At 33.9% G+C, this 26,458-nt stretch overlaps 3 protein-coding genes across 6 annotated transcripts in view; 1 reads left to right on the top strand and 2 right to left on the bottom strand.

Moving 5' to 3' along the window:
• The window catches only part of LOC125066020 (adenylyl cyclase-associated protein 1), a 36,051-nt gene extending 20,936 nt beyond the window's left edge, over positions 1 to 15,115 (top strand). For all 4 annotated transcript variants that reach the window (XM_047674092.1, XM_047673941.1, XM_047674022.1 and 1 more), the window contains exons 5-9: positions 2,778 to 2,924; positions 4,412 to 4,590; positions 10,306 to 10,512; positions 14,741 to 14,884; positions 14,964 to 15,115. In XM_047674092.1, coding sequence (XP_047530048.1) covers positions 2,778 to 2,924; positions 4,412 to 4,590; positions 10,306 to 10,512; positions 14,741 to 14,884; positions 14,964 to 15,053 — 767 coding nt within the window. In that variant the 3' untranslated portion in view covers positions 15,054 to 15,115. The remainder of the gene's footprint in view (positions 1 to 2,777; positions 2,925 to 4,411; positions 4,591 to 10,305; positions 10,513 to 14,740; positions 14,885 to 14,963) is intronic.
• LOC125066257 lies at positions 12,300 to 14,371 on the bottom strand. Its single transcript, XM_047674303.1, has 6 exons — positions 14,180 to 14,371; positions 13,834 to 13,959; positions 13,551 to 13,761; positions 13,082 to 13,356; positions 12,750 to 13,004; positions 12,300 to 12,564 (listed from the first exon to the last, which is right to left on the bottom strand). Exons 1-6 carry the CDS (start codon positions 14,348 to 14,350, stop codon positions 12,388 to 12,390), a joined length of 1,215 nt encoding a protein of 404 aa, XP_047530259.1. The 5' UTR covers positions 14,351 to 14,371; the 3' UTR covers positions 12,300 to 12,387.
• A 999-nt stretch (positions 15,116 to 16,114) lies between the features above and the next one.
• Positions 16,115 to 26,458, bottom strand: part of LOC125066116 — a 48,082-nt gene continuing 37,738 nt past the window's right edge. Inside the window, exons 3-13 of the mRNA XM_047674039.1 lie at positions 23,205 to 23,376; positions 22,754 to 22,988; positions 19,520 to 22,284; positions 19,222 to 19,431; positions 18,987 to 19,154; positions 18,767 to 18,902; positions 18,430 to 18,636; positions 17,911 to 18,045; positions 17,305 to 17,588; positions 16,872 to 17,041; positions 16,115 to 16,725 (exon numbers count right to left, since the gene is read on the bottom strand). Of these exons, the coding sequence (XP_047529995.1) occupies positions 16,348 to 16,725; positions 16,872 to 17,041; positions 17,305 to 17,588; positions 17,911 to 18,045; positions 18,430 to 18,636; positions 18,767 to 18,902; positions 18,987 to 19,154; positions 19,222 to 19,431; positions 19,520 to 22,284; positions 22,754 to 22,988; positions 23,205 to 23,376 (4,860 nt within the window). The 3' untranslated portion in view covers positions 16,115 to 16,347. The remainder of the gene's footprint in view (positions 16,726 to 16,871; positions 17,042 to 17,304; positions 17,589 to 17,910; positions 18,046 to 18,429; positions 18,637 to 18,766; positions 18,903 to 18,986; positions 19,155 to 19,221; positions 19,432 to 19,519; positions 22,285 to 22,753; positions 22,989 to 23,204; positions 23,377 to 26,458) is intronic.

Genomic DNA, 26,458 nt, shown 5'->3' with positions numbered 1-26,458 from the left:
AATGACGTTTCCTTATGTTTCCATTATTTGAATTTCCCAGCTGATGCTAAAAAAATAAAGTTATTAAAACTGAATATGATTGTAAGTTTCGTCAAGAAGATTAAAATTAATTAACAATGTACTGAATTTTACTATAATTTCTGAGCAAAATAATAATAATAATAGCGTCTATAAGAACAACAGATACCATTTAACTATACACTTGACAACACAGTATTGAACAGGGCTGCCAAGTTGATATTAAACTACATAGTATAAATCAGATGTGAGCAGACTGGGAAAGCATACAAAGTGATTTTATATTGCGTATCACTGACGAATTTTTAAGTTTTAACTCCTTAGTCTGACCTTTGTATGGATACTGGCGAACAGTCTGAAATACAAAGTATATATAATATAAGCGAAATTGAAAGAATACCAAATAAATTCATAGAATATGCTAATATGTACAAAATTCGTCTTCGTGCTAGAGAAGTCTACCTTTACCGAATTTTGTAAAATTAAAATTGATTCACCATTGCTTCTTAATATAAGCGAAATTGAAAGAACACCAAATAAATTCATAGAATATGCTAATTTGTACAAAATTCGTCTTCATGCTAGAGAAGTCTACCTTTACCGAATTTTGTAAAATTAAAATTGATTCACCATTGCTTCTTAATAGTTCAAAATTTCAAACGATACGTGCGAGAAAACGCTCCTGATTACCCCTCAATACGTAACTAAAAGTGCAAAGAATTTTATTACACGTTCTTGTAGTATCTAACTATAACAGATTTTTCCGAGGAAGATTCTTACTGACGTTTAAGCTTAACTTAATCAAATAAAAAATATAGTATATTAGTCAAAATTATTTAATATTAAAACAAAAATTGTGTAGTTCGCTACTCTATTATAAGTTTATGTTTTATATCATTTTACTTTAATATATAATCAGGTGTTTAGCTTTTTTATGTTTAGTAAATATATTGGTCAATGTTTCAGTGTTTTGTAGTTGGTTATTAATAATTAAGGTAGTGTTTGTTTCCCTTGTGAAATTAATTACGCTTGCTAGTTCCAAAATAATTTTGTTAATTAATTAATCCATGTGTTATAAACTTATTACTTATTTGATGTATAGAATGAATAAAGCTTTTAATAATTTATTTATCGTTATTATCATCAATTCACTTAGTTTACGTAATAAAAAAATCAATTAAGCTTAGAACATCATATTATTTTTTAAGTGGATTAAAACTATATTTCTATGCCGAGGTCTTTAGCCCACATTAATTTATTTTGAAAGTTACTTTTACGTTCGCTAAGTAATAGAGAATTTAAGAGAATCTTATTATAATCGGCTATTTGTTGAGTTAACCTTGAAAAGTAATAGGCTCATTTTATTAACAATCCATAGTTTTATAATTCACTTAGAACCGAACATATATAATTTTTTGCATTAATAAATTTTTTACCACCGTCGACAATGTGACCCCGAATAATTTATCGACTATGAGCTCGCTGTTTGTAGAAAATTACCATACATACCGCGGTAAAAGCAATTGATTTATAAATGAGTTAGGTTCTTATGATAAGTTGCGGAAAATAGCGAAGGAATTTTATTGCAGAAAACTTTTATTTATGACCACAATTGTCGTATGTGGGTTAACAGTAATAGTATCAGTCCCGTTTTAAGTATAATAAGAGCACGCATGCATGCATAAGAGCAAGCAGACCTGACCACCTCCTCTCCCCCCAAAAAGTAATTTGAAGAAACCTGGTGACATCTTTTGCTCCCTATATATGGTCGTAATTAAAAGTTTAGATTAGCAGTCTGTAAATTTCCCACTGCTGGGCTACCTCCTCCTCTACTTTTGAGGAGCATACTCCACCACGCTGCTCCAATGCGGGTTGGTGGAATACACATGTGACAGAATTTCGTTGAAATTAAACACATGCAAGTTTATTTAATAAAAAAGTTACTAGGCTGTTTTAGGAAGAAGTATCATAATATCGTGTAGTCTATTCCAATGAAGGAATGGAGATAAACAAAACTTATATTTACATATTTTATATGATTTGCTACTCTAATATTTCGTTTGATTATCATTTATAACACTATTCCTCTTAACTTATATCCACTTTCATTTTACTTTCAAACTTCCAATACAGACGGCGACATTAAAAACGTATTATTTTTGCGAATCCATGCCAGTCAATTCAAGGTCTTGTTTATGTATGGAGGCGTACTCAGGCTGTAAAGTGATCTATACTTTATATTATGCTAATGTCTATGGTCAAAATGAGCACTAAACATCATGTGGACTAATGGCTCGTCTGGTTCACTTAAAAAAAAAACTATATGATACGATTCTCGAGTGAAATAGATTATATTCGAAAAACATCTTCAATTTGCAGCAAGAATAATTAATTACATGGATATTTTAGTTAATTATACTAAGCCGTTATTTTCCGTTTATTCTTAGCAGTTAAACTGAATGTTACGCGTCTAACCACAGAAACTTTCGACATATCTATTTCTCTGTACAACTTTAAAACAATTGCCTTTGGTTGTTATTGGTTATTACTTACCGTTTGTTTATGCATGGCTTTATTAAATATGCATGTGGCTGGTACTTTTTTGCCATCGAGAGTCGAGGATTTAGATTGTCTATAGAATGAATTCTATAGGCAATCGGTTATCTGAAATGATTGATCAGAATTATTTTATAATTTTGGACTAGTTTTTGGTCACTACTGACTGTAAATCGTATAAGTACTAGTTACGTCGTTCCCAGGTAAGAGTGCTGGTGCCCCGCCCCCTCCCCCCGGCGGTCTGCCGCCACCACCGCCCGCGCTGCCCGACGTGGACTTCGCGAACATGGCCGCCGACGACCGAAGCGCGCTCTTCGCAGAGATCAACAAGGGGGAGGCCATCACCAATAGTATGTTGCAACGAATAATTCTATCTGCGTATTGTTTTTATATGCATTTAAAAACTAGAAGAATCCACAGATAATACATGCGATAAAGAGAGAGCTTCGTTACAAGACCATAGCGTTCACACACTATAATACATTTATATATGATTCGATGGTACCATAAAATGATGCGGGCCTACCTGAAGGCAGGAAGGACAATTAGGAATTGATTTTCTAATCATTTATACAAAGAAGCATTGTTCAGATATTAATTATTATCAACATATTCCTATACGATTTAAAATTTTGAGTTTTCAAGTAACATATACCCAATACAGATGTAGTATTCTTACTTTGACATCATAATAATCATTATTGACTAGGTCAGTCATTATGATAACTGGTCGCGGTCTTTAACATAAAAAAAAAAAAACATTTGGACCTGACATAATTGTGATGAATTAAATATAAACTCTTTTATTTAAATTTTTACTAAACTTCTCATTAATACCGTTATTTTAGGCACTAATAACTCTGAAAGCCTTTTTAATTGTGCTTCCATATATGTTTATTAAAAATATCGAATGCGGAAACAATGGAACTATTATTATCGAACGACGATGGTTTCCTGACTGAGTGCATTCAAAATCCAGCTGGTGTCACTGTTGACGTCGAACTACAACTGGGGATGTTATTTTACAGTCAGGAATAAAGAATTAGCTTTCAATCAAATGCCATAAAAATATTTTATACATCGTTAGCGTTATTAATTTCCAATGTTCAAAGTTAACATTAACATGAATCGATATTCTAAACGACCTCTTACCTCAAGTGACTCACGTTGAATATAGCTGCCATATATTCTATATACCTTTGTTATTCATTAAATAAATGAGTCGAGATGGCTCAGTGGTTAGAACGCGTGCATCTTAACCGATGATTTCGGGTTCAAACCCAGGCAGGCACCACTGAAATTTCATGTGCTTAATTTGTGTTTATAATTCATCTCGTGCTCGGCGGTGAAGGAAAACATCGTGAGGAAACCTGCATGTGTCTAATTTCAACGAAATTCTGCCACATGTGTATTCCGCCAACCCGCATTGGAGCAGCGTGGTGGAATATGCTCCAAACCGTCTCCTCAAAGGAGAGGAGGCCTTTATCCCAGCAGTGGGACATTTACGGGCTGCTAATGCTAAAAAAAAAAAAAAAATTCATTAAATAAAAAAAAAATAGTATAACGATTGTATTACGTCTAAAAGGTATGTTAAAATATGTAATTATACAAAATGCATTAACTTAAGAATTGACAGTAATATATTTGTTTTGTCCACCCTAAAATGTAACGAGGATAAACGGTAAAATATAATGGATACTTAAGCTAATAGAATTAATTCGGTGAAAAGGTTACAACGCAAATATGTGGTTTATGGATGCTCCCTTGAATATTGTTACGAAAATAACACCTGTGTTTTCTTTGTAACGGGGTAGTTGAAACGGAATCTTTTCGATAGCCCTGCGTAAGGTGACGTCGGACATGCAGACTCATAAGAACCCTCAGCTACGGCAAGGCCCAGCTCCCTTCAAGGCGGCCGCCCCGAAGGTCCCCACGAAGGCGCTGCCGACGCCCGGCGCTGGCGTGTTACCGGACAAGCCACCGGTCTTCTCGAGGGATGGCAAGAAGTGGATCATTGTAAGTACTCTTCTATTACTATGAAACGATATTGATTAGAGAGATTTCCAGATAAGATATTTTATTCGATATAAAAGAGTTTAGTGTTCGACGGTTACAATAACGGTACCAATTTTTTTTGCGATTTTATAATTATACGTGTAATAAATAGATTAAATCAAACTCCTTTGTGTTACTTCGTGTATGTCTCTTTTTATCTCAAAACGCATACGTTCAGTAATGAAGAATAATGCCTACGTATAAGATATTATAGTACGGCGGCGTAATTGTTAACTATTTCAGTGACGTTATTATATTATACTATCTGAGATCAAAGTGACAGTCGCGCACATACCGCTGTCGTATGTGTATACAAAATATTTATAAAGTAGGAATTGTTGTAGAATATATAATATTGAATAATTCAAATGCCACAAATTTACGTTCTCATAACTTCGAATTAAGAAATTTTGATTTTAAGACAAAATTTTGAGATTATGCTGCATACTGCGTACTTTATTCAAATAGGTTCCTTTAAATACTTTTAAGTAGAAATTTTAAATATTAAGGTACTAAAGTTTTAGAATCTAGATCGTAGCGAATTTTTTAATAATTTATTAAGATTATACAGGATTTAATTATTACTGTTAAATTTTATATATGTAAATCAACGATCCCAAATTTTATGCCATTTTATCAGCAACTCATTTTAAATCTGTAATTAATTAATAAAAAAATGACTGCTTCGTATATTAGTTTTTTTATGAGTATTTTAATGTTAAACTTATTTTTATTTATTATAGAAGGTTTCGTAGTTAAGAACTTTTTGTTATAAGCGTAACATTGTTGCGTAAGTTGGAATACTATATAATCAAGTAGTATCAATATTATCAGTTAGAAATGTTAGTTCTATTACTATTATTTTTTATTTGTTACTTTCACGTCTTTACTACACAATAGATCACCGTGAATTTTTGCATAACGTTAACAGGGATTTGCATAACGATACAGGGGGTTAACGTTATCATAGAAAACGAATGCCTTGTTGGTGTAGTGGCTTGATATAAGGCCACAGATCCGGACGGTTCAAACATCATGTCAGGCCGATAAAAAGTTATTGGGTTCTTCTCAGTAACACATCGAAGTCGAGTAGTTCCGATCGCGTCGGATTTGCTTCCCATCGGATTATGTGTGTGTGAACACACACTTGTGTACTATAATTTGTCGTAGATTAGTCTCCGATGAAATCACACGACATCGTCAGAAAAGGACGTAGGGTAACTAATACCTCGCATACGTGGCCGACACTGCGGAAAACTAGTAATTATGCTATCACATTTGTCTGATTTTTTTTATTACTCACATGTAAAGCCGTCACGGGAACAGTAGTTGAAATAAATAGAGCGGTTACACGCATGAATACTTTCTATCTCGTCTCATAACAGGGGGTTTAGGGGATTGTAGGGTAACTATCTTCTTGTGCAAAGTCTATGCGAGTGAAGTGGCGAGCCATGCTCGTATACACATCACACATCGATTTAGTAGCCGCACTTAGCCGAGTCTGCTGACAATATAAAAAAGGTTACATAAACGCAGACATATTCCTTAGAAGTTCTGGAGAAACCATTTAAATATAAGAAAAAATAACACAATTATAAATAATTTTTGCTTTTGTCGAATTTTATTTGCTTGAATGTAATTACATTTTTGGCATTGCTTTTATTCTTTTTATGAGTTCGAACAGGAGACGTTATCGATATCCAAGCCCTCACAGGCTCCGCATAACAACGCTCGTATTAGCCGTACTGAAATTTATTGTATTCCTAACATAAACAATGCTCTCTGTATTTATTTATTCAGAAACATTTTATTAATAAATTATACAAATAAAACATTCATATACAACAGTTTTACTAACAATATTACAATTGATGTGCTCTGTATCGCATTGAATAGACGTAGAAACGTACAAGTAAATAGAAAATTTAAATTTATTTCATAGATTTATTTTTGTGATCAAAGACATTCACAGATCGTCAAGCAATATTGTGAAAACTTTTACGACGGTACAAGATACCTTTTACGTGTGACACTGACGCAACCATAAATGGAAGAACTTTATAAGATAACAAAAAAATACAACGGCCATATTGACTTTAATACTTTGAAGGTCACGACATAAATACTCATTATTGTTGCTTCAAGATTTGTTTGTACGAGTTAAATGTAACGAATTAACCATGTCTAGAAAGTTTTGTTATTTCTTTACTTACATTTGAGTTCCACGATTGATATATCATTCTTTAGCACTATTTGATAAATATACCCTCAGAGTTATTTTGCTTTTATAGCGATTAACTTTAATCTAGCAAATTGTTTACACACACACTCGAAATAGGCGAATACAGTAAAAGTCAAGTTTGTTTTGTAGACCATACGACGTAAGTTCATAGTTTTTTTTTAATTTTTTATAATATCAAAATCGAACATATGTATCTCGTACAGCCACGGTAATTTTGTTTTTTATTATATTATACAACCATATTGTATTGCTCGTCCGTAAATAATTATAAAATATTTCACGTAAGTCTGAATCCTTGTAATTATATTGTCTGCAATAAGTTTCTATATTTACTTTGAAGAAATGTATATTTTTTGACATAACCTTAGCTACTCATATAGTTTATTCATATAGAATTTCCAACATAACCGTTTGTATATTATATAATGATGAAACCATTATTAAATGGATGTTCGACATATATTCAAAACATATTTTCTCCTTATTGAAATAAGGACAAGGTGAAGTACCAAGCATCTTTTGGTCCTCGTAACGTAAAAGAATCCCTGGAGCGGAAATTATATGAACACGTCATTCGCTTCATTGCTTGCCTACAATAGTCACTACGCGTAACTGGAGACGTATAAGATTTTTCCTAAACAAATGAATTATATTTATTTAGCAGACTGAAAATAAATAAAATAGTTACATTCTAGAATAAGTATTCGTTTTAAGTGTGCATTCAAGAGGAATAACTTTTGGGACGAAAAGCGTCGGTATTATATCCTGTGCAACTTCTCTCGGATAGGATTATACAATAATGTCTGTGCTATAATGAAACTTTTGGCACGTCATTGCACGATACTGATGAAGAAGAAGCCTGTATAAAAGAAAATGTATCCTTAGATCTTATTTTGACAGAAACAGCCTTGTGATTTATCTATTGACGTAATATATCATATATTCCGTTTAAAGATAAATCATGGCAACCCTGTCGCACGCTTATCTGATCTGTATATTATATCATCTGTACAAAAATGTTGTTGACATCTAGAAATCACGTATTTGTTAGTTTTATTGTATCTTTCACGGTATTATCACAAGTTCTTTAAGAGAAAACTTAGATAATAAAGTATAAGCAATCCAAATCCGAAAGTTATTAATAATAGACTTAGTTACGGTTTTTGTTATTTGGACTTTTATAAAATGATTTAACAAAACAACCATTTTAAATTATTAATTAATATATCAATACTAACTATATAAATATGTTTTTTTTTAAAAAGCAAATATTTTGTCAGTTGTAAAAGTAGTTATCCGCTAAGAATAAGAACCTACATAGAACATTAATATTGAACATGTGAATATATATTTTTGTTCTTCGAAAGTTTTCTCAGGCGTAAGCAGAATAACTCACCAAAGTTACATCACAATCGGATGAATGATTTAAAAACGCATAGAGGACGAAAATGTTCACATTCAATTTTATTCACATAGAGAGACAGATAGATTAAGCGGTTGCCAAGTCATTTTTCATAAATCGCTCAGTCCACGGAATGTTCGATATGAATTCAACTTATAATACGGTGTCAGGCAAAGGTGGCGACCCACCGCCTCCTGCCTCCATTAACCTGCTTTATGGTGCGTCTCGGGAAGCTTAGAGCAACATTTCCATAGCAAAGTATCATAATTTAATATCATCACTACCGCCTGCGAAACCTTTCAAGTATATTATATATATTTTTTAACCGAATTCATTATTTTGTAAAACGAATGTAATTAATATGCAAAACAGTAAAACGTGATTATTTCATAGTTGTTTATTTAAAAAAACATAGTTCATGTATGTTATTATATGATTTATTGTATGCAAACCATTAAAAAATAAAAATGTTCTATGTCTATAACGATATATAGTTAACCAGCTTTACATGAAACGAAACGTTAAATAGATTTGATATACTACTGGTAGAGGTTATGTTACACTATCTACTGGGTGTCCCTCAATCTTAAAGGAAACCGTCGAAAAGCAATACGTTTACTGTTTATGTAGAGCGTCTCAAACAAGACAATTATAGAACCAGTATAATTGCATGCACAAAGGAAATAGCATCTTAGATTCTGTAGTCGGCAGCGTATAAACAAGAAATGTAATCGTGGATTTTCAGTTAGTTTGACACGGTTTATTAGTTAAATTTCTGGGTCAAATTAGATCGTGGATGTAGTTTGTTATAGATAATGTCACTCTTCGAGTATCATTCGAATATATACTAATATTATAAATGCGAAAGTAAATCTTGTCTGTCGCGATCACGCGATGTCTGTCTTCACGCTTATATCGCTGAACCGTTTTAGATGAAATTTGGTATGGAGATAGTTCGATTCTCGGAGAAGACACTGGCTCAATCACTCCCGAAGTGAGTAAAGTGGGGGATTGACAGTTTTTTTGCTGTAAAGTTTTATAAATTTTGCGCGAGTAAAACTGCAGATTCAGTTAGTCTAGAATAGTTGGTTTGAAATATATATGACGTATATATATATACAAAGATGTTTACAATAAAACTAATCTACTCTAATACGTACTGCGTTTGCTTTGGTTATAGTAAGTAAAATCTAATATTTGTTATTGTAGTCTCCTTTTAATACTGTTAACGTTGTTCCATCGCGAAAATAAACAGTATATTACCATGCCAAGTGCGTGGGTTCCCTTTAGTTTATGATTTATAAAGGAAGTCTACACATTGTGCTTCACTCCCGAGGCAATTTCCTACAATGTTCTTTTATAAATAGCCAAACTTGCATAGCCAAATTATTTGTTTGTATATATAAAATTATAATTTAAACGACTAATGTGAACGTTTATAATTAATTTCGTAAAAGCACTTTTGATTCGTCATATTACCGTCTTGAATTTAATTTAAAGCTACCAGACCATACCAATAATAAGTAATGTTCACAAAATTAATAAAAAATACAGTATTAAAAAAACAAATTATGGGTATTATGAGTACCTACGTGTTTTATATTATTAATTATATTTTTTTGATAATTAATTCATAAAAAAATATTATTCAAATTTGAGATAATGTATAATATATACTAGGGAAAGTAAGTGTGGACTTAGGAAATTGTAATTTATTAAGACAATTTTAGTACGCCGACTCAGCTGCGACACTTAATTTTTGATCGCAAAATCGTTCTCTTCGTCTGATGGGAGTAATTGTTTAATAAATGAAAACTCAGGTGGTTGCTTTACCTACATTCAGTTTATATACGAGTAAATATACAGCCTGTTTGAATAAATTATACTTTGAGTTTAATATGTCTTGGTAATATAGTCTGTAAATGTTTATTTCCCGGCATATTAGGATGTAACATTAGCAAGATTGGATGTTATAGCTTATCTTAAATCCTTTTCAAAGTAATCAGTATTTAAACTAGTAATTTGTTTTCAGGAATACCAAAAGGGCAATTCTAATCTAGTCGTTGAGAACGCCGAAATGAACAATGTGGTGTACATGTTCCGTTGCCGCGACTCCGCGCTCACCGTCCGCGGCAAGATCAACGGCGTCGTTCTCGACTCGTGCACCAAGTGCGCCGTCGTCTTCGACAACCTCGTGTCGAGCGTCGAGTTCGTCAACTGCCAGTCCGTGCAGATGCAGGTGAGTTCGCCTATGGATGTGCGATGCCTGGAATCCGGTCTCGTTGCGAATCTCGTGATCCTTGCTGAGAACGTCCTTCAAAGGTGTTTTTTAGGTGACAATTTAAAGTTCTTTGCATCTTTAAGTGTACTTAAATATAATACGCTGGGGCTTGCGGTGTAATATATTTGCTCACTACAGACAGGTAGTATAGATATAACCTTTTTTATCTATACGAAGTTTGAATGTACCTTGTTTAGTCATAACTGCCTAAAGTTAGATTGTGTCATTTTGTCCCCTACGTACTCTTCCGTGACGTCAGTGCGACGAGATAACGGGGTCTAGTGATGACTAATTAAAAATATAAAAGTTCTGTGTATAACGATTCATCCCACAGTATCACTTCATCTGTCTATTTTTATTGCTGAATTTCTCGATTAATTTGTTCGTGGGACTAGTAACAGCTTGAATGTTATGCTGTCGTAATAGATCATTTGATTCATTTAGTATATCAACTTATAAATATTTAATTATTACGTTATTGAATATACACTAATATAAGAACATTAATATCACACTTGTCACGTCAATTGAAACCGGCCGAACTGCGATGCGCAGCTTATCAACTTATCTATACATTTAATATAGAATAATATACCATAATCAAACCTTTTTTTAGTCAGCATTACAAAAAAAAAAAAGTTCATTAATCGTGTAATTGTGTGTTACGCACCACTATTAAATTTATATTGACTTTGTTTCTGGCCTATAATGTTGTCCGATGTACGTTGAAAACAAATAAAACAAAGTCGCTTCCCGGTGTCTGTGTACTTAGATCTTTTAAACTCTGTTACGGATTTTAATGTGATTTTCATCAATAATTCAAATTTCGGAATGATTCAAAAGGTTTATATGCATAATACATGCGTATTATAGTAGAGAAAAGCCGATAATTTCAACTTTCCTAGCCGTATAAAAACAAGAATATTTATTTTTAGGTTTGTTCTTAAATCTAAATGTTGTATATAGACACTTATTGTTCCCGGGTTAATCCAGGATGGGTAGTGTCATACAAATTGTTAAAATTGGTATCGTAGTGTATTAGACAATTCATTCTTATGTACATACAAGTGTTAATACCTGCAAATAGAACATCAATAATAAATTATAACCGAACAATTATTTATGTACGTTAATATAATGTAAATAAATACTTGTCTCCTTATTATAGAGTGGTGATAAGTAATGCGAAGGAACGTCATTTGTAACATAGAAGTTGACCTATATTTCACAGAACGGAAACAGTCTCTTACGGACTCGTCAAAGCTAATTAGCGGGCTGAGATGCCTCTATTGCGATACTTCATTTCAATGAAGTTATATTTTGTTAACAGTTTTGTTCTAATACCCTGATTAGGGTATGTATAAAACGTTCATATCGTAAAATACATCTCTATTGGTCGGCTTATTTTTTCTGGCAACTTCAACGATCGTCATATTCCAGCCAATTTACTGGTTATGAATTGTACACCTGAACCTTCATCGTGAATCACATTTGTGAAAATCGTATGAAAATCCGTTCGGTAGGTTGAGTATGTCGCGTACAGAGCGGGAGGGGGTAGACTTCGTTTTATAATATGTAGTGACATTTATATACTAGAAGCTACAAATCAACACTATTAATAGCATAACATGACCTATCTTATATTAAAAATGCGTAATTTAGTTTGTTACGCCCCCCCCCCCGCCCCTTCGCCTCCCTAACATGCGGAAAGTAATGAATAATAAATAAACACTCTATTCGGTATGTAAAAATCATATTAGAAAACAATTTTTTATCCGAGCAAACATTTTAAACTATAATAAAATACATCGAAGGATAAATTAATATAGCCTTTCACGCGTTGTCACTTTTAATGTCTTCGATTGCTACTTGACTATTCGTTTCTTCTGGGACGACGAATAAAATACCAGTAGCCGTACAGTCGCATACTTCTTCGTGACTCTTGTATTTGGTGCAACGTTCATCCAAATCGTAACAGTCACTTCTGTTTTCGAAATTCGTGTTGAATTCCTAAAACGCAAATGTATGAATACATTCAAATATTATTAACGAAGTAATTATAACGATAACTGACGATACGTCATTCCGCTTTTGGTTTAATTATTCGTGAGTGCTGTGAAGTTGGCTAGCGCGAAAAGCCTCTCGTGATCAATATTAATAATTTACTGCCTTTGTTACCTGCTACGGGTACTTACATCGTAACTACATACGGGTCTGTATTGATTCTGTGACCAGCTAACACAGTAATCGTCTTGACAACTACCGGTACTATTCCTGTAATCGCTGTCCGAATCCGAAGAATTGTTGAATTTCGGTTTCGTGAAATCGCCCATTGCCTCCTGGGACGCCAGTTCTATGTTGTTTTTCGAGTCGAGATTTATGAGTTTGTTATTGATGACCATCTTTAATGTTTTTTGCCAATCATCTAAAAGTTTCTTAATGCTGTCCATCTGAAATAAACTTTGTTTGTTATGTCAAATACATAATGAATGTTTTGCTTTGTGATGTTTATGATGTCGTTTATTACCTTCTTCCTCAAAATGGCTTGCTTGTTGGCGCGTCGAAGTCTCTTTTGTTTAATGAAATGACGGAGATAGGCTACTTTGTAAACATTAGTTACTTTGACGATTTTGACGTGATAGTCTTGTTTGTTTACGTCGTTTGCTGAAGAGTAAACGCTGTCTTCCTCATTGACGGGCTCGGAAGAATGTTCGCCGTAGTTCATTTTCATTCGATCTCGTTCCGGTGTTATCATGTGATCTGCCTTCAGTTTCACTAGTAATTCCATTATAAATTTGCACTCTGAAAGAGTTCTTTTGTAATGTATTTTTTATGTAGTTTATTATCCTTTAATAACTGTTGATAACACTATTGTTAAAAAGTTCTTATATAGTCTACGTCGTGTATTGGTTTTAGTAAAGCTTAAAAGAAAAAAAATCAATCGAATATTTTATTATTTAGTTTACGAGCGTATAATTATAAATATGGGCAAATACCTTCCTCAGGCGTGCTACTGACATTACAATCTTTTTCCTCTTCCCAAGGTGCGTTTCCGTTTATCGTCGTCCGGAGCTCCTCATCGGACACAATTATTTCTTGAACACGCTTTCTCACATGATGAAGTTGCTCGACCTTTCGTCTCAGCAGCTCTCCTCGCTCCGCAAACTCAGCATCGCGAAGTTTTATTTTAGTATTGATTATCTGAATCTGTGGAATATTCTTAATTATCTTAATTTTTGTTTCACATTCATTAAGTATCAAATTATTTAACGCGTGAACCTGCAGTCTTATGTCTTCTAATTCTATTTCTTTTTGTTTCAATCTTTCACGAGAATCGATATATATATTTTTTATGAATTTATACATGTAAATGCCTGTCGGGACGCATTTTACGAGGAATATCATCTGTAAAGAGAAAAATGCTACAACACATCGATCGATCGTATCCCTTGAGTCTCCTTTATAATGCTTAAATTATTCAAACGTTCCTTGCCCACAAACATTACCCCTGAATATATGTATTAGTTGATGTATGTTTAGCTAATATCTAGATAATACGTTTTCTTACTGAATATTCCGAACATATTACATTTTCAATATACATTAAAATATTAATTTAAACTACCAAATTATATAAGGTGAAGTGTGTATAAATTGTATAAAACAATTTAAAGCAATATTGACTGAAAGGAACTCCAAAGGGATCGAGCAAACACTCCCAATATTTTCCCAATGCCGTGTAGAAGCCATTCGCCGTTTCCTTATTAACCGTCAATTCTTGAATACTCAAGAACATTTTTAAGCTATTAGTGCTATGAATATAAATTACACCATTAATAATATTTATAGAATAAAAACTTATCGAATTGAATGAAAAAGTAAATTAATTTTATCATAAAATGCGCGGAGATTCTGACAAGAAGATATCTATCGATCAAATCATTATGACATTCCAAACAATATTTTATTTTTAAAATTTACAACGTTGTATTTTATTAGCGGCTTTTTTGAATATTTTAAAATTGAAATAGTATTTGCCATAAAATTCAATATATGCTATATTTTTGTCTACGAAAATAATATTAACTCATTTAATATTTCTATGTTCAAATAAAAAAAAACTCAAAACTGCTCCTTTATTATTTTTTTATACAATTGTTTATTCCGTATGTCTGCTATTTAACAGGTGCTGGGTAAGGTGCCAACGATCTCGATCGACAAGACGGATGGCTGCCAGATCTACCTTTCGGAGGAGTCGGCCGCTGTGGAGATCGTTTCCTCCAAGTCCTCAGAGATGAATGTTCTCGTGCCGAACGGCAACGGCGACTATGTACGTAACGACATATTTACGTTCACCATTATTAAACAGAATGTAAACAAATAAATTGATGAACGTGAATTTGTTACAGACGGAGTATCCCATACCGGAGCAATTCAAGACCGTGCTGAACAAGCCGCCCACTGGGCTCACTACGACGCCCGTCGAGAACAAAGGCTAAATCTCAAGGATCGTTACAGTGCGCCGGGAACTCGCTACACTTTATTTTATCCTCAAACCGCCCACACAGTAAAGGCCCTCGTCGCGAGGCACGTTCGTTTCAATAGGCAAGCTATACGTATACTAGGCACGGATTAGACCTCTTACTTCACCCGATAAAACCCCGCCTCGAGTTGGAACGAAATGCACAAAAATCTCCTTGTGGATAAAGTAACGTTACGACGAGACTTCCCGGTCATCCTGATCAGTCTAATTTTTGATTCGTAAATAATTTCTTGCTCATTTTTCTCGATCCTAGAAATATAAGATATCAAATATGACGTAGAAATAACTATCGTTCAAGTATTTACTGGCCTTTATGTGAATATTAAGATGTTCCTCGCTTATTCGTGTTTCAATATTTTTCTTTTAGAGTTCGGACGGAGTCAGCTCGGAGTACCGCTCGGTACGGGACTAGTGTTAGGCTAATTAAGGAGTGTGAATGTCTCGAAATTTTTAATTAGGAAGTTGCATTTTTCAATTTGACTATTTGTAACTGAATAGAGTGATTATAAAACCCCGAAAATACGTCGTTCGTCGGAGCTTTCTCTAACATTACTTTCTAAGTAACTGTTTTAATTAATATTAATTTTATATGATCGTTCTCTGATAATGTTTTATAACAGGACATCTGCTACATTTTTTTATTTTAATTTGATTAATGTAATAATTAATAATTGTATTAATGGAAGTATTATAATAAGAAGCGATTGTTAATCAGTCTGTGTTTCGTAATCATTATGACATCGATAATAAGAATTGTAATTATTTATTATGCCATTCTTATTTTGAAATATTTTAATTTATTTGTGGAAAGATTAAAATAATTTTTAAGTGTAAATGATTTTTTAATTTTTAAACCCCCCCCCCCTACTCGTTTACTTATTACCAATAGAAAAGAAATAATAAACAAAATAAATTTCAAATTTAGTTTATTCATGGCCTACATCGTCCATTTGAACTGTTAACTCAAACGGAAAAGGTTGTCCATAATTTTTAAATAAATATTTTAAAGTAGCATAATCAATGCAACAGAGTGGGCAATACAATAATTAAAGCTATATATACAAGCCCGTTGTTCATGGCGTACACGATCTTTAATATAAAAAAAAAATTACAGATTATCAGCTCACTTGAATTTTCCTTGCGTTGTAATTAGCATATAATATCTTACACTCTACTTATGTAGTATCAGTCGAAATTGAATAACTTTATTCTATTATTACTGGCTTATATTAAATATATACAGTATTGACTCAATCTGGGTTATATCTACTCGAATTTTCACTGCATTTCCATTCGTCACTGCCATCGGAACATTCTAGAAATCCGTTACAAACGCTAGAAGCCGGTAAGCATTCACCGAGTGGACACCTGAACCCCTTACAAGAGTCATATACTTTGTGGATGATTCGTTTATTCTCTGCTGCTTCCAAGTCTGAGTAGAAATCTTCACTGGAATATTGCTCGTCGCTCGAAGGAAAAGTTTCGTTTTTCTCGGGCGTGAAAGTAGCCATGACACTGTCTATCCATTCGATGTAATTAGATACCTTCGTGTAGACGCCGGGCCGGTTGGCACGCGCGCATCCGTAGCCGTTACTTGTCACCCCGTAAATGTACCACCGATCAGCCTCCTGTCGACATGATACACAAAATAAATTGCGATGCAAAATTTATGTGAGGTACATTTGTTTCGTTGAAGGTTCCCTCCCTATGAAGTTTATTATTTAAATTATTGATTAATCATTCAAAACTAAGTTGATCACAAATAAAAGTGTACCTGGCACATGAGAGGTCCGCCTGAGTCTCCGAGGCACGCGTCACGTCCACCGCGCTCATAGCCCGCGCAAAACATGTCGTCAGTGACACGATAGAGAGGCAGTAGTCGTGTTCGTCGTCGACACTCTGCCGTTGAGATCACCGGCAACTCGACCTCTTGTAGCGTATCCGCTAATGTATAAAAATAAACAGAAATAATGAACAGTCGAATAATTTAAATTGATCATTTTATTCTCTGACTAATGGGTTCTTCAGTAAAGTAAAATCTAACTTCTCTTACTCCTTTTTACCCAATAATTTGTCTTTACGACTTATTTTACCAAGTATTTAATAGTTTGTAGCAATAAGTTCCACTATCTAAAAATAAATTGTCACGAAAAACGTCGCAAAAGTTCAAAATTGAATTGGGGTTTATTTCATACAAGAGGACTTACGAAAGACACGTTCATGTTCATAAAGTTGACCCCATCCAACGACCGTGCAGTGGTGTCCAGCGGGCGGCTGGGCCCTCAGGGGAGGCAGACAGGCGGGCCGCAAACGGGCGTGCAACGGCAGCGGGTCGACGCGTAACATCGCTATGTCGTTCCTAAAACCTCGTGGTGCGTATCGAGGATGCAAGACTATTTGACGCACTCTCGCCACTCGCTCCCAGGGTCCACGAGGCCACGCACCGCGACGCAATGCGCCCAGACGAGCCACCCAGTGAGCTTCTGTTGCTCTAAGATAATATAATAAAAAATTACACCAAATTAAATATTATTTACAAAACAGGAGTTGCCTTAAATCAAGTTTTATCATTATGAACATTTAATTTTATCTTGGAATATTGAGAGAAAATAAAATTGCCTGTTATATTTTTTGTATTCATTTTATACGTTATTTATAACAAAATAAAAGTTTGAATTAAAAAAAACTTCAATCTGGTTACTAGAAAGTCAAGAAAATACATGTCTGGGCATACTCTTTTTTTTAGTCATCTAAGATATTTTAATTTGAAACGATTAAAACTGAATTAATATGTGGAAATCAAGTATACTTACTGATAGAAACAGTGACTGGCTGAGAGCAGCCACTGAGCTGAAACGAGTGTAGCACCACATTGGAAGTCTCCGTCGCGGTAGAGTGCCGCTTGCCACGGCCAGGCGCCTGCAGCTGCGCCGCCGCCGCCCACCACCCTGCCCCACCGCACGCGCTCGTGAGTAACTGCCCTAACCAACACAACGCCACCGATGCCCATACAACGTACCTCGCCACATAAAATAAATGCGAGGTACTGAACTTCATTTACTTCCTTTTTTTTTAAATTATTTTTATAATATAATGAGGGTATGAATTCTGGTGAGTTATTATGTGTAATTAATTATTATTGTTCGTTTTTCAGTACATAGTTTAGTATATATGTATATACCTATTTCAATTTAACTTTAATATGTTTACGATTTTCGAGGCAGTAGACGTTGTGTATATTTTCGTGTTAAAAAGTTTTAACATGAAAAAGGTTTTGAGATGGCAAATTCTAATATATTGGAGAGTATGTTTTCTAGTATGTCAGTACATACCTGGGTTGTTGTGCATCTGCATGTGGACGGATGCCACATTCTAGGTCCTTGCAACGAACTCGCAAAGCACGGTGCCGGGCGCACGATGACCGTTTAAATGTGAGACGTGTGTCAGCTGCGCGCGCGTGTGCGTTGTGCCACACTTCCCAGTATCCTACAGAACTGGCCTTCCGACCCTCTCGTGCCTCGCGTACCCAAGGAGAGTCACTGGAACATTTGATTAATTCTGGGCTCAGAAATCGACTTTCTTAGAAAAAATATTTTTCACTTTACTTTTTAATACAATCTAATGATAAATATACAAGTGTATAATTGTACGAGTCCTTTTATTACTTACTGAAAAGTCATGGCTCGACAAACAGCTCTGCCTAGATCCGGTAATTTAAGAGTGCTATGTGCTTGCGTTACTACATCATCGAAGTTTTCAACACATAATCTACCCCATACACCACGCTTACGCACCATAACAAACCCTGTAAATTAAAACACCTTACTATTAACATCGGTTAATAAATTAAATTTAAGAATAATGGTAGTTTTTATTAAAAACTGTCTACCTTCTTCGTTATAAGGAATGACCTCATTGTCGTCTATATTATCACCTAAAGCGACACAACTCTTTTCATCATCACCGAGCGGACAATCTGGTGTTCCATCACAAACCTTTGTCATTTCTACACATTGCCGCGCATTAGAACAAACAAATTGACCTTCTTCACACCATTCTGCAAAAAGAATAACGTCAGTTCTAAATTTTTTAAAGTTAATCTCAAAATTACAATAATACCGTACCACAGTTAATTTCGTCAGAATAGTCCCAGCAGTCAACAAACCCGTCGCAAATTTTTGATTGTGAAAACTCAGCCCTTAAATAATCTGCACACGAACACGCCCGTTCATCTTCCCCGCCGGGGCAATCCAATAATCTGTTACATCGCGATGTGACAGGAATGCATGCACCGCTAGCACATAAAAAAGATGTTTCGTTGTTGCAACTCTGTTCTGAAAGGTACAAATAACATAATTTCCTAATAAGATTATGATCATTCAAAATAAATCGTAACTATTAAGCCAAAATAACGTTTCTTACCTATTTCAATTTGTTCAAATACTTCATCTTTGAATTTTTGAGGTTTACTATATGATTTTTCCGGCTTGTCGAAAATATTTTCATCTTGTTTTGATGAGTGCATTTTATTATACGTTTTAGTCAATATTTTAAATCCGGCTGAATTTAGTGTATAGCTTGATGGTATCGCTTTTGTTGAAATGATTCCTCCTGGGGCTCGAAATAAGCTATTATTGTTAAAATTCGAAATAGTTGCTAAACTTGCAAGTTGTCGTAGTTTATCTGCCGTTAAAGAAGTGGTTTGATTTACAGGTATTTCTAGTACGACATCTGGTTCTAAAGCCAATTCATACGCTGGCAGCTGTTGTGTTTTGTTTGCTTGTTTCGTACTCACGCTTCCCGTCACATGATATGATACTCTATAAGTTCCTTCTGGTATTTGTGATTTGTTAGTGTTTTCCAACACGTCCTTTATAAAATTATCACTACTTGAATACAGTAAATCATCATTAGATTTAGGGAGCCTATTTCCACTTGAAGGATTACCGACTGTTTCTGGCATTCTGAAGGCGGCACTCCTATTCGTTCGATGAATATTATCTATATTGACATTATTCATGCTCGTGGAGGTTGTTACGACTTCTGAAGCTTCTGGAATAGTTTCAGATAAATTATGAATAACATCTTCAATATTTTCATGATCAAGTAGTGATTCTGTTTCTGAATTTTCATTTAAAAAACTGCGTTTATCTTCTTTCGTTCCTTGTGGTTCAGGTTTCGGCCTAGGTCGTAGGGGCCGGTTGAAGCCTAAATTTGATTTAGCTGGCATTAAAGTTATAATTCTAGCGGTAGTTGTCTCAAGTTCTTCATCTGATACTACTTCTACGTATCCTGTCATTTCATTGTGAATATGACGGTTTTCGGTTTCTGTACTTACCGTCATTTCATTTTGGATATGACGGTTTTCGGCTTCTGTAGTTACTGTTTCAGTACTTGTTTTTATTGTATGTTGTGTTGAATGTTCTTTTTGTTTTTCTGATGTATTTTGAGAAAATCTTTTTATGATATCCGTTAAATTTCGCAAAATAGCAATTTTACTTGGAAATCTAGGAGTTGTATTTTGAATAACTGCTTCATTTTTTGTTATTATCGCTTGTAATGTGTCATTATAGTATTTATGAGGTGAATTTTTCAGTGTAGTATCATTATTGTTTGTTGAAGTGTTCACCAGTTCCCAAGTGTGATGTGGTGAACCAGTGGAAGGTATTATGGATACCTTATTATTTGGGCGTTTAGTAGTGTTTTCTTTTCCATGATCTTTTGTTTGATTATCGAAAGGTTTATTTGTCGAAATGTCTACAATAGGAGTGGTACTTATTTCGTCACTTTTCGTTGTACTTTTTGTTGTTGTATTTTTTATGAAACCTGTAGTTGTGTTTTGTTTTTTAACAATCGACATACCATCTATAGACACTTTTTCAGTACTGTTATCATATTGGTCAAATTGTATAACATTGATAGTGACAGATGTAGTTTTGTCTTTAGGTGGCCTTTCGATAGGTTTACCCTCATTATCATCAACGTGACGTTTATCATCTGGTATTTCGACAACACTACTTATCTTGTCAACCGGCAAAGGATGAGGTTTTGGAAAACTTGAACCGAGAGTTTCCATATTCTTATGTGATGGTAGAAAAGCAGGAAGAGTAAAACTAGTGTAAACTGGACTAGGAATGTACACATCAGCACCTAAATGGGGATCTATATTGTACAATCCCGAAGGCCTGCGTGTAGTCTTGTCTCTTTGTTTGGCGGGAGGTATTGGACTTAGCATACTTTCTAATAAAGACGCATCTTCAACAACTTCTGCTACTCCGATTCTGTCATTTGCACCTCGTTCTGTTACTGGTTCTTCAGATAGTGGTTCTTTGCTTGTGGTTTCAAAATATGGCCTTGTTATAGGTCTCCATGGCTCGTTATCGATTACATGAGGAACAGTAAATAATGTATCAATTTTTGGCAAATCTTTATCATGATTTTCATTTGTAAGAAGATCAAATAAAATTTGTGATACATTTTTTGTAGTTGTTGCTATTGTTGTTGTCGATGTTGTCGTAATTTTTGGTAATAAAGTTGATTTCATTGTTGTCGTTGTCGAAATCACCGATTTACGTGTGTTTAATTCTGCCTGTTTATTAGGGTTCTCTTCAATCTTTGGTTTAATATTTAATGTTGATTTAATTGTTAGAGGTCGATTTCTTGCCGTAGTAGTCGAAAATTTGTTAGTGACTCGGAATGGAGATTTTGTTGTTGAAGATCTAGTAGTAGTACTTGTTCTCGCAGTTGAAAAACCTTTACTGTTTACTTTTTCTTCAACTCGGGACGGATTAACGCTGTGTTTATTTTCCGTTATGTCTGCTTCTGTTTTAGTTATTTGAAATGACCCTTGAACTACTGGTATATTTTCGGTATCGATATCAGGTTCATCTGGATCGCCATTTTTAGAAGATTGATTTGGTTTTATCGTTGTTTTGCGGACGACACCTATTCGACTCTGCAAGGTTTTGTCTTTCATATTTGGAGGTGTTTGAACCTTAACATTGTTAATTGCCATGCTTTCATTCATTGCTTCTTTTACATATTGTTCAGAATGATATGTATGTTCTAAATCCCTCTTAATGATAATACTTGACGTGTCCACTTTGATTTGTCCAAATGCTGAGTGCTTTGAAAGTAAATCTTGAACTAATATGCTTTTTAAAGTCTCTTCTATGTTTGTTACAGAACTACAATGATTATAAAAAAATTAAAGCTTAAACACTAAATTAATAAATAATTAATAAAGAAAGTACAAGGAAAACAGCAATAGATACTAGTTCTTGTGATGACGGAAAATGGTATCCAATTTGTCATGAAATTAGTAGTTTTATATCTCAGTGTAATAAAACGATATTAACGTTTTCTGTTATGTATAGAAATAGATATATTGTGTATCCTCTGACGTTTTATGACCATAAGGGTCATTATATGTGATTCGATAAGATTGAATGAGTCAATCTGTACGCAAAACATAATTTTACATGTGATGCATACAAAGACAGACAACAGTCAAAACATACAATACATGTACAAACATATTTTTTCGCACACCATAACGATTCTGTATTGATTTATTGCCAGTCAACTAAAATTAAAATTAACGATGATATTTTCAAGAAAAATTTAAATACTTAATGGTCTACACTTTAAATGTACCTTGGTATTTTTCTTCGATCAAGATATAATCTAAAGTGTACATCGAGACGCCGATCACCGAAGCCAGTTACGAGAACTCCAGCAAAGGCCTGTCTCAAAGATGATGGTGCAGCAAACACCTGGCGTAAACTAGCGCTATACCGCCGCGCCCGCTCGCGCCACGCCGGGCTGCCGGGTACTCCTCCATACACATCCCCTCGCGTTACACGTAACGTGCCTTCGAATGTCATTATTGCTGAAAATTAATAAATATTTTAAAATTAGGTCGAACCAAACCGACACAATGTTTACCATTTCTAAATAAGTAAATATATTAATTAAACATTGAAATAACATCATAATCATTTTAATTATGAAACTGCATAAGAAAACTTGATATTCACAAAATTTACTTAACATAATATTATGAGTAATTATAAAATTTTACATATATAAATAGATTATATCTTACGTTCCCCGTTATCAGGGCGTAGAGCGCCCATGTAGAAAGCGAGTGCAGCGACAGCCAGTACAGCAACAGCAGCGAACAGCGCTCCGCCAACTAGCGCTGCCGAGCACAGCCCGCCGCCGCGGCCGCTGCTCGGGGCCCGAGCGTATCCACTTCCCGCGAAACGATACTCGCTCTGGTGAAAAAAATAGAATTGGGATTAATAATTGAGAGCTGTTGTTGAATATTTATATACAAAGAAATTTTAAATGTTCAGAATAAGCAAAAAGCACGTTAAGATAATTTTTAAGATATATTTATAATTAAATTTTATTTTGATATAAATCTAAAAGGCTTCGAATGAAATTACGTTTACAAAGGAAACATGAATGTGATAATTTATTTTGGATTTAGTCTAAAACAGACTCCAATTAAAATTTAAACCAGTGTGCGTAACTTTGACTCTACATTTAATAATTAATCCTTAATTTTTATAGACAATATTTGTGAGAATCCCACATTATGACAAAATTTGTTTATTTGGAGAATGTTTAAAACTAATAGTTGTGACACCTGATGGTAATTGATTATGACCTTTGATAGTCACTAGCACTGTAAGAAGTTTTATCCACATTAGCAATATTAGCATTAGCAGCCAGTAAATTTTCCCACTGCTGGGCTAAAGGCCTCCTCTCCCTTTAAGGAGAAGGTTTGGAGCATATTCCACCACGCTGCTCCAATGCGGGTTGGCGGAATACACATGTGGCAGAATCTCGTTGAAATTAGACACATGCAGGTTTCCTCACGATGTTTTCCTTCACCGCCGAGCACGAGATGAATTATAAACACAAATTAAGCACATGAAAATTCAGTGGTGCCTACCTGGGTTTGAACCCGAAATCATCGGTTAAGATGCACGCTTTCTAACCCCTTAATTCATTAATGCGACAACTTTGAGAAGTAAGAAGTTATGTCCCTTATGCATGTAATTATTCTACATACCGTTTATGCCAGAATACATATACAATACTAAATTGTGATATTATGCGATAGAATAAGTGATGAGTGTGTGGTTGACCCAAGCTGACGACCTTGCTCAAATCCCTACTACCAAGTAGTATAATAAATTAGTTAGTTCCACCCGTTAGATCTGGTAATTTTAATAAATAAAAGTCCGCAAATATGAAATTCGAAGCAATCCACAACATAGCTCTACGGAGGGGTGACAATTAAGTACATTTTGTGTTATCTAACCAGCTATTATTTTTGCTCTACAACATTTTTTCAATACATTAAGTATACAGAAACACAGTGGTAATTGCTATGAAAAATTTACGTTTTATTTATTTGAGCGTAATGAAACAATTTTACTTCAATAACATACATTACTCTGATCCCAATGTAAGTAGCTAAAGCACTTGTGTTATGGAAATCAGAAGTAACGACGGTACCACAAACACCCAGACCCAAGGCAACATAGAAAATTAATGATTTTTTTCTACATCGACTCGGCCGGGAATCGAACCCGGGACCTCGGAGTGGCGTACCCATGAAAACCGGATATATATATTATTAGGATATTATGTATTTATTTATACTAGTTTAGTTAGTATAACTAAATTTTACAATAATACGTCGACAATATTTTCTTTTCATTAGTGAAATATGGAAAAAACATTATATTTAATATAATAATTATTATAATATATTTATTTAATATATTTCGTTTCTATATTTATTTAGATACAATTTGATTTTGTTATAGTTCTTAAGAAAACTCATTATAATTTTATTTCTCATCGTATGTATAGTGTTAAGATTCAATTTTTTACAACTTTTAATATTTATTTAACGAACTACTTATTTGATTGCTATTTACATAAATAGCTAAAGCATTTTTCTTTCGTATACCTGTCTTACATGCAAACATTACGATGAAACAATGCAGGAGTACTTTTGAAAATGTATCTTTAAATAAAGTTTTTTCATCGTGATTTGATAAACAAGTATTAATTTGATAATTTTAATATAAAACTATATCAACTAAGTTCGTAAGATCACAGTAGTTTACCAATTAGTTTTGTTATATCTGTTAATCAAATTGTTTTATTTGTTTAGTTTTTAACCATCGGAAATTTAGGGATAGTAGTTTAAAAAAAACGTAAGACTAAATGAGGACTGAGACTGACTGAGAGTTTAAAAAAAACCTTGAAATACAAATCATTAATTATTACTGGTAACATTCACTAATAACTTTTTATTTTGTGCGACACGTAGCCGACAGTTAAGTATTTGCATCGGACACTTTACAGCGGGATTACGGGATAGTGGAGCTTGACGTTTTATGTTGATGTGCTTAGCCCACTTTAAACCATGCCGCCGAAACCGGATTTATATAAGACATTTTACTGTCTGACAAAAATATCAATAGTAAAATCTTCTCTTAAAATTTTAATGAATAATTATAATTATGCTGTTATTTTCAAATTTAAAAGACAAATCAAGACAGCGACGTATCTGCATCTTCGGTAGCACTGAGTCGTCAAATCACTTCCTATCGAAAAAGCGGTACTACTAAAATTAAACGTAGTAGGCGGTAAACTGAAAATTATACTTCGAAAATATATAAGAAGGGAAGAGGCAAAGATCCTTGATTTTTATAAGTAGTATTCTATACTTTTAAAGATTTTTAATTACTCAAATAGCGCGATTTTTTTTTATTTCGATTTTTTTTTTTCATATATACGAAGATAGAGGAGGGTAACATCGTGGCAAATAAATCCCAAAACAAGACAATTTTAAAATTTATTTAAAAAGTTGCACTATTCGTCAAGTACGTTTACACTTATCCGATTACCAAGTAAAAGTATTCGGTTATTACTATTCAAAACTCTTTGGTAATTCGGCCTCATATTCTTTTGATAATTTTATTTATCAGGATTTGACTTCAATACCAGGGGTAGATATATTTTATATTCCTATATTTTTTTAAGACTGTTTCACATTAATCATTAAGACAATTATAATCCTATGTTAGGTGTACATTCTAATCGCTGAAACAATCTTATGATTTGTTTTGCAAGCTGAAACATAAATTTAGTGTCCTCTTAAATTGCTATTCGACATACATTTAAATCAGAATGCAAGTTTGAAGTCTATAGTGATACTATATAATTAGACGTAGCTACTGTCATTATTGTGTATAAATCTACGTAAATTGCTTGTATCTAGATATATTGTTTCTTAAATAAACACTTTTGGGGTAAGATCGATAAGAA

The sequence above is a fragment of the Vanessa atalanta genome, chromosome 1 (genome assembly GCF_905147765.1).
Source record: "Vanessa atalanta chromosome 1, ilVanAtal1.2, whole genome shotgun sequence".
NCBI classification, from domain to species: domain Eukaryota; kingdom Metazoa; phylum Arthropoda; class Insecta; order Lepidoptera; family Nymphalidae; genus Vanessa; species Vanessa atalanta.
The sequence above is the reverse complement of the archived record's forward strand: the minus strand, read 5'-3'. Positions and strand labels throughout refer to the sequence as shown.

Excerpts from the sequence above, each read along its gene's own strand:
- LOC125066257 (XM_047674303.1), bottom strand. The coding sequence starts at position 14,350 with ATGTTCTTGAGTATTCAAGAATTGACGGTTAATAAGGAAACGGCGAAT. Across the intron at positions 13,960-14,179 it reads ACTTCACCTTATATAATTTG|ATGATATTCCTCGTAAAATG; the intron begins GTAGTTTAAATT and ends TTCTCTTTACAG. Across the intron at positions 13,357-13,550 it reads CAGTAGCACGCCTGAGGAAG|AGTGCAAATTTATAATGGAA; the intron begins GTATTTGCCCAT and ends GAACTCTTTCAG.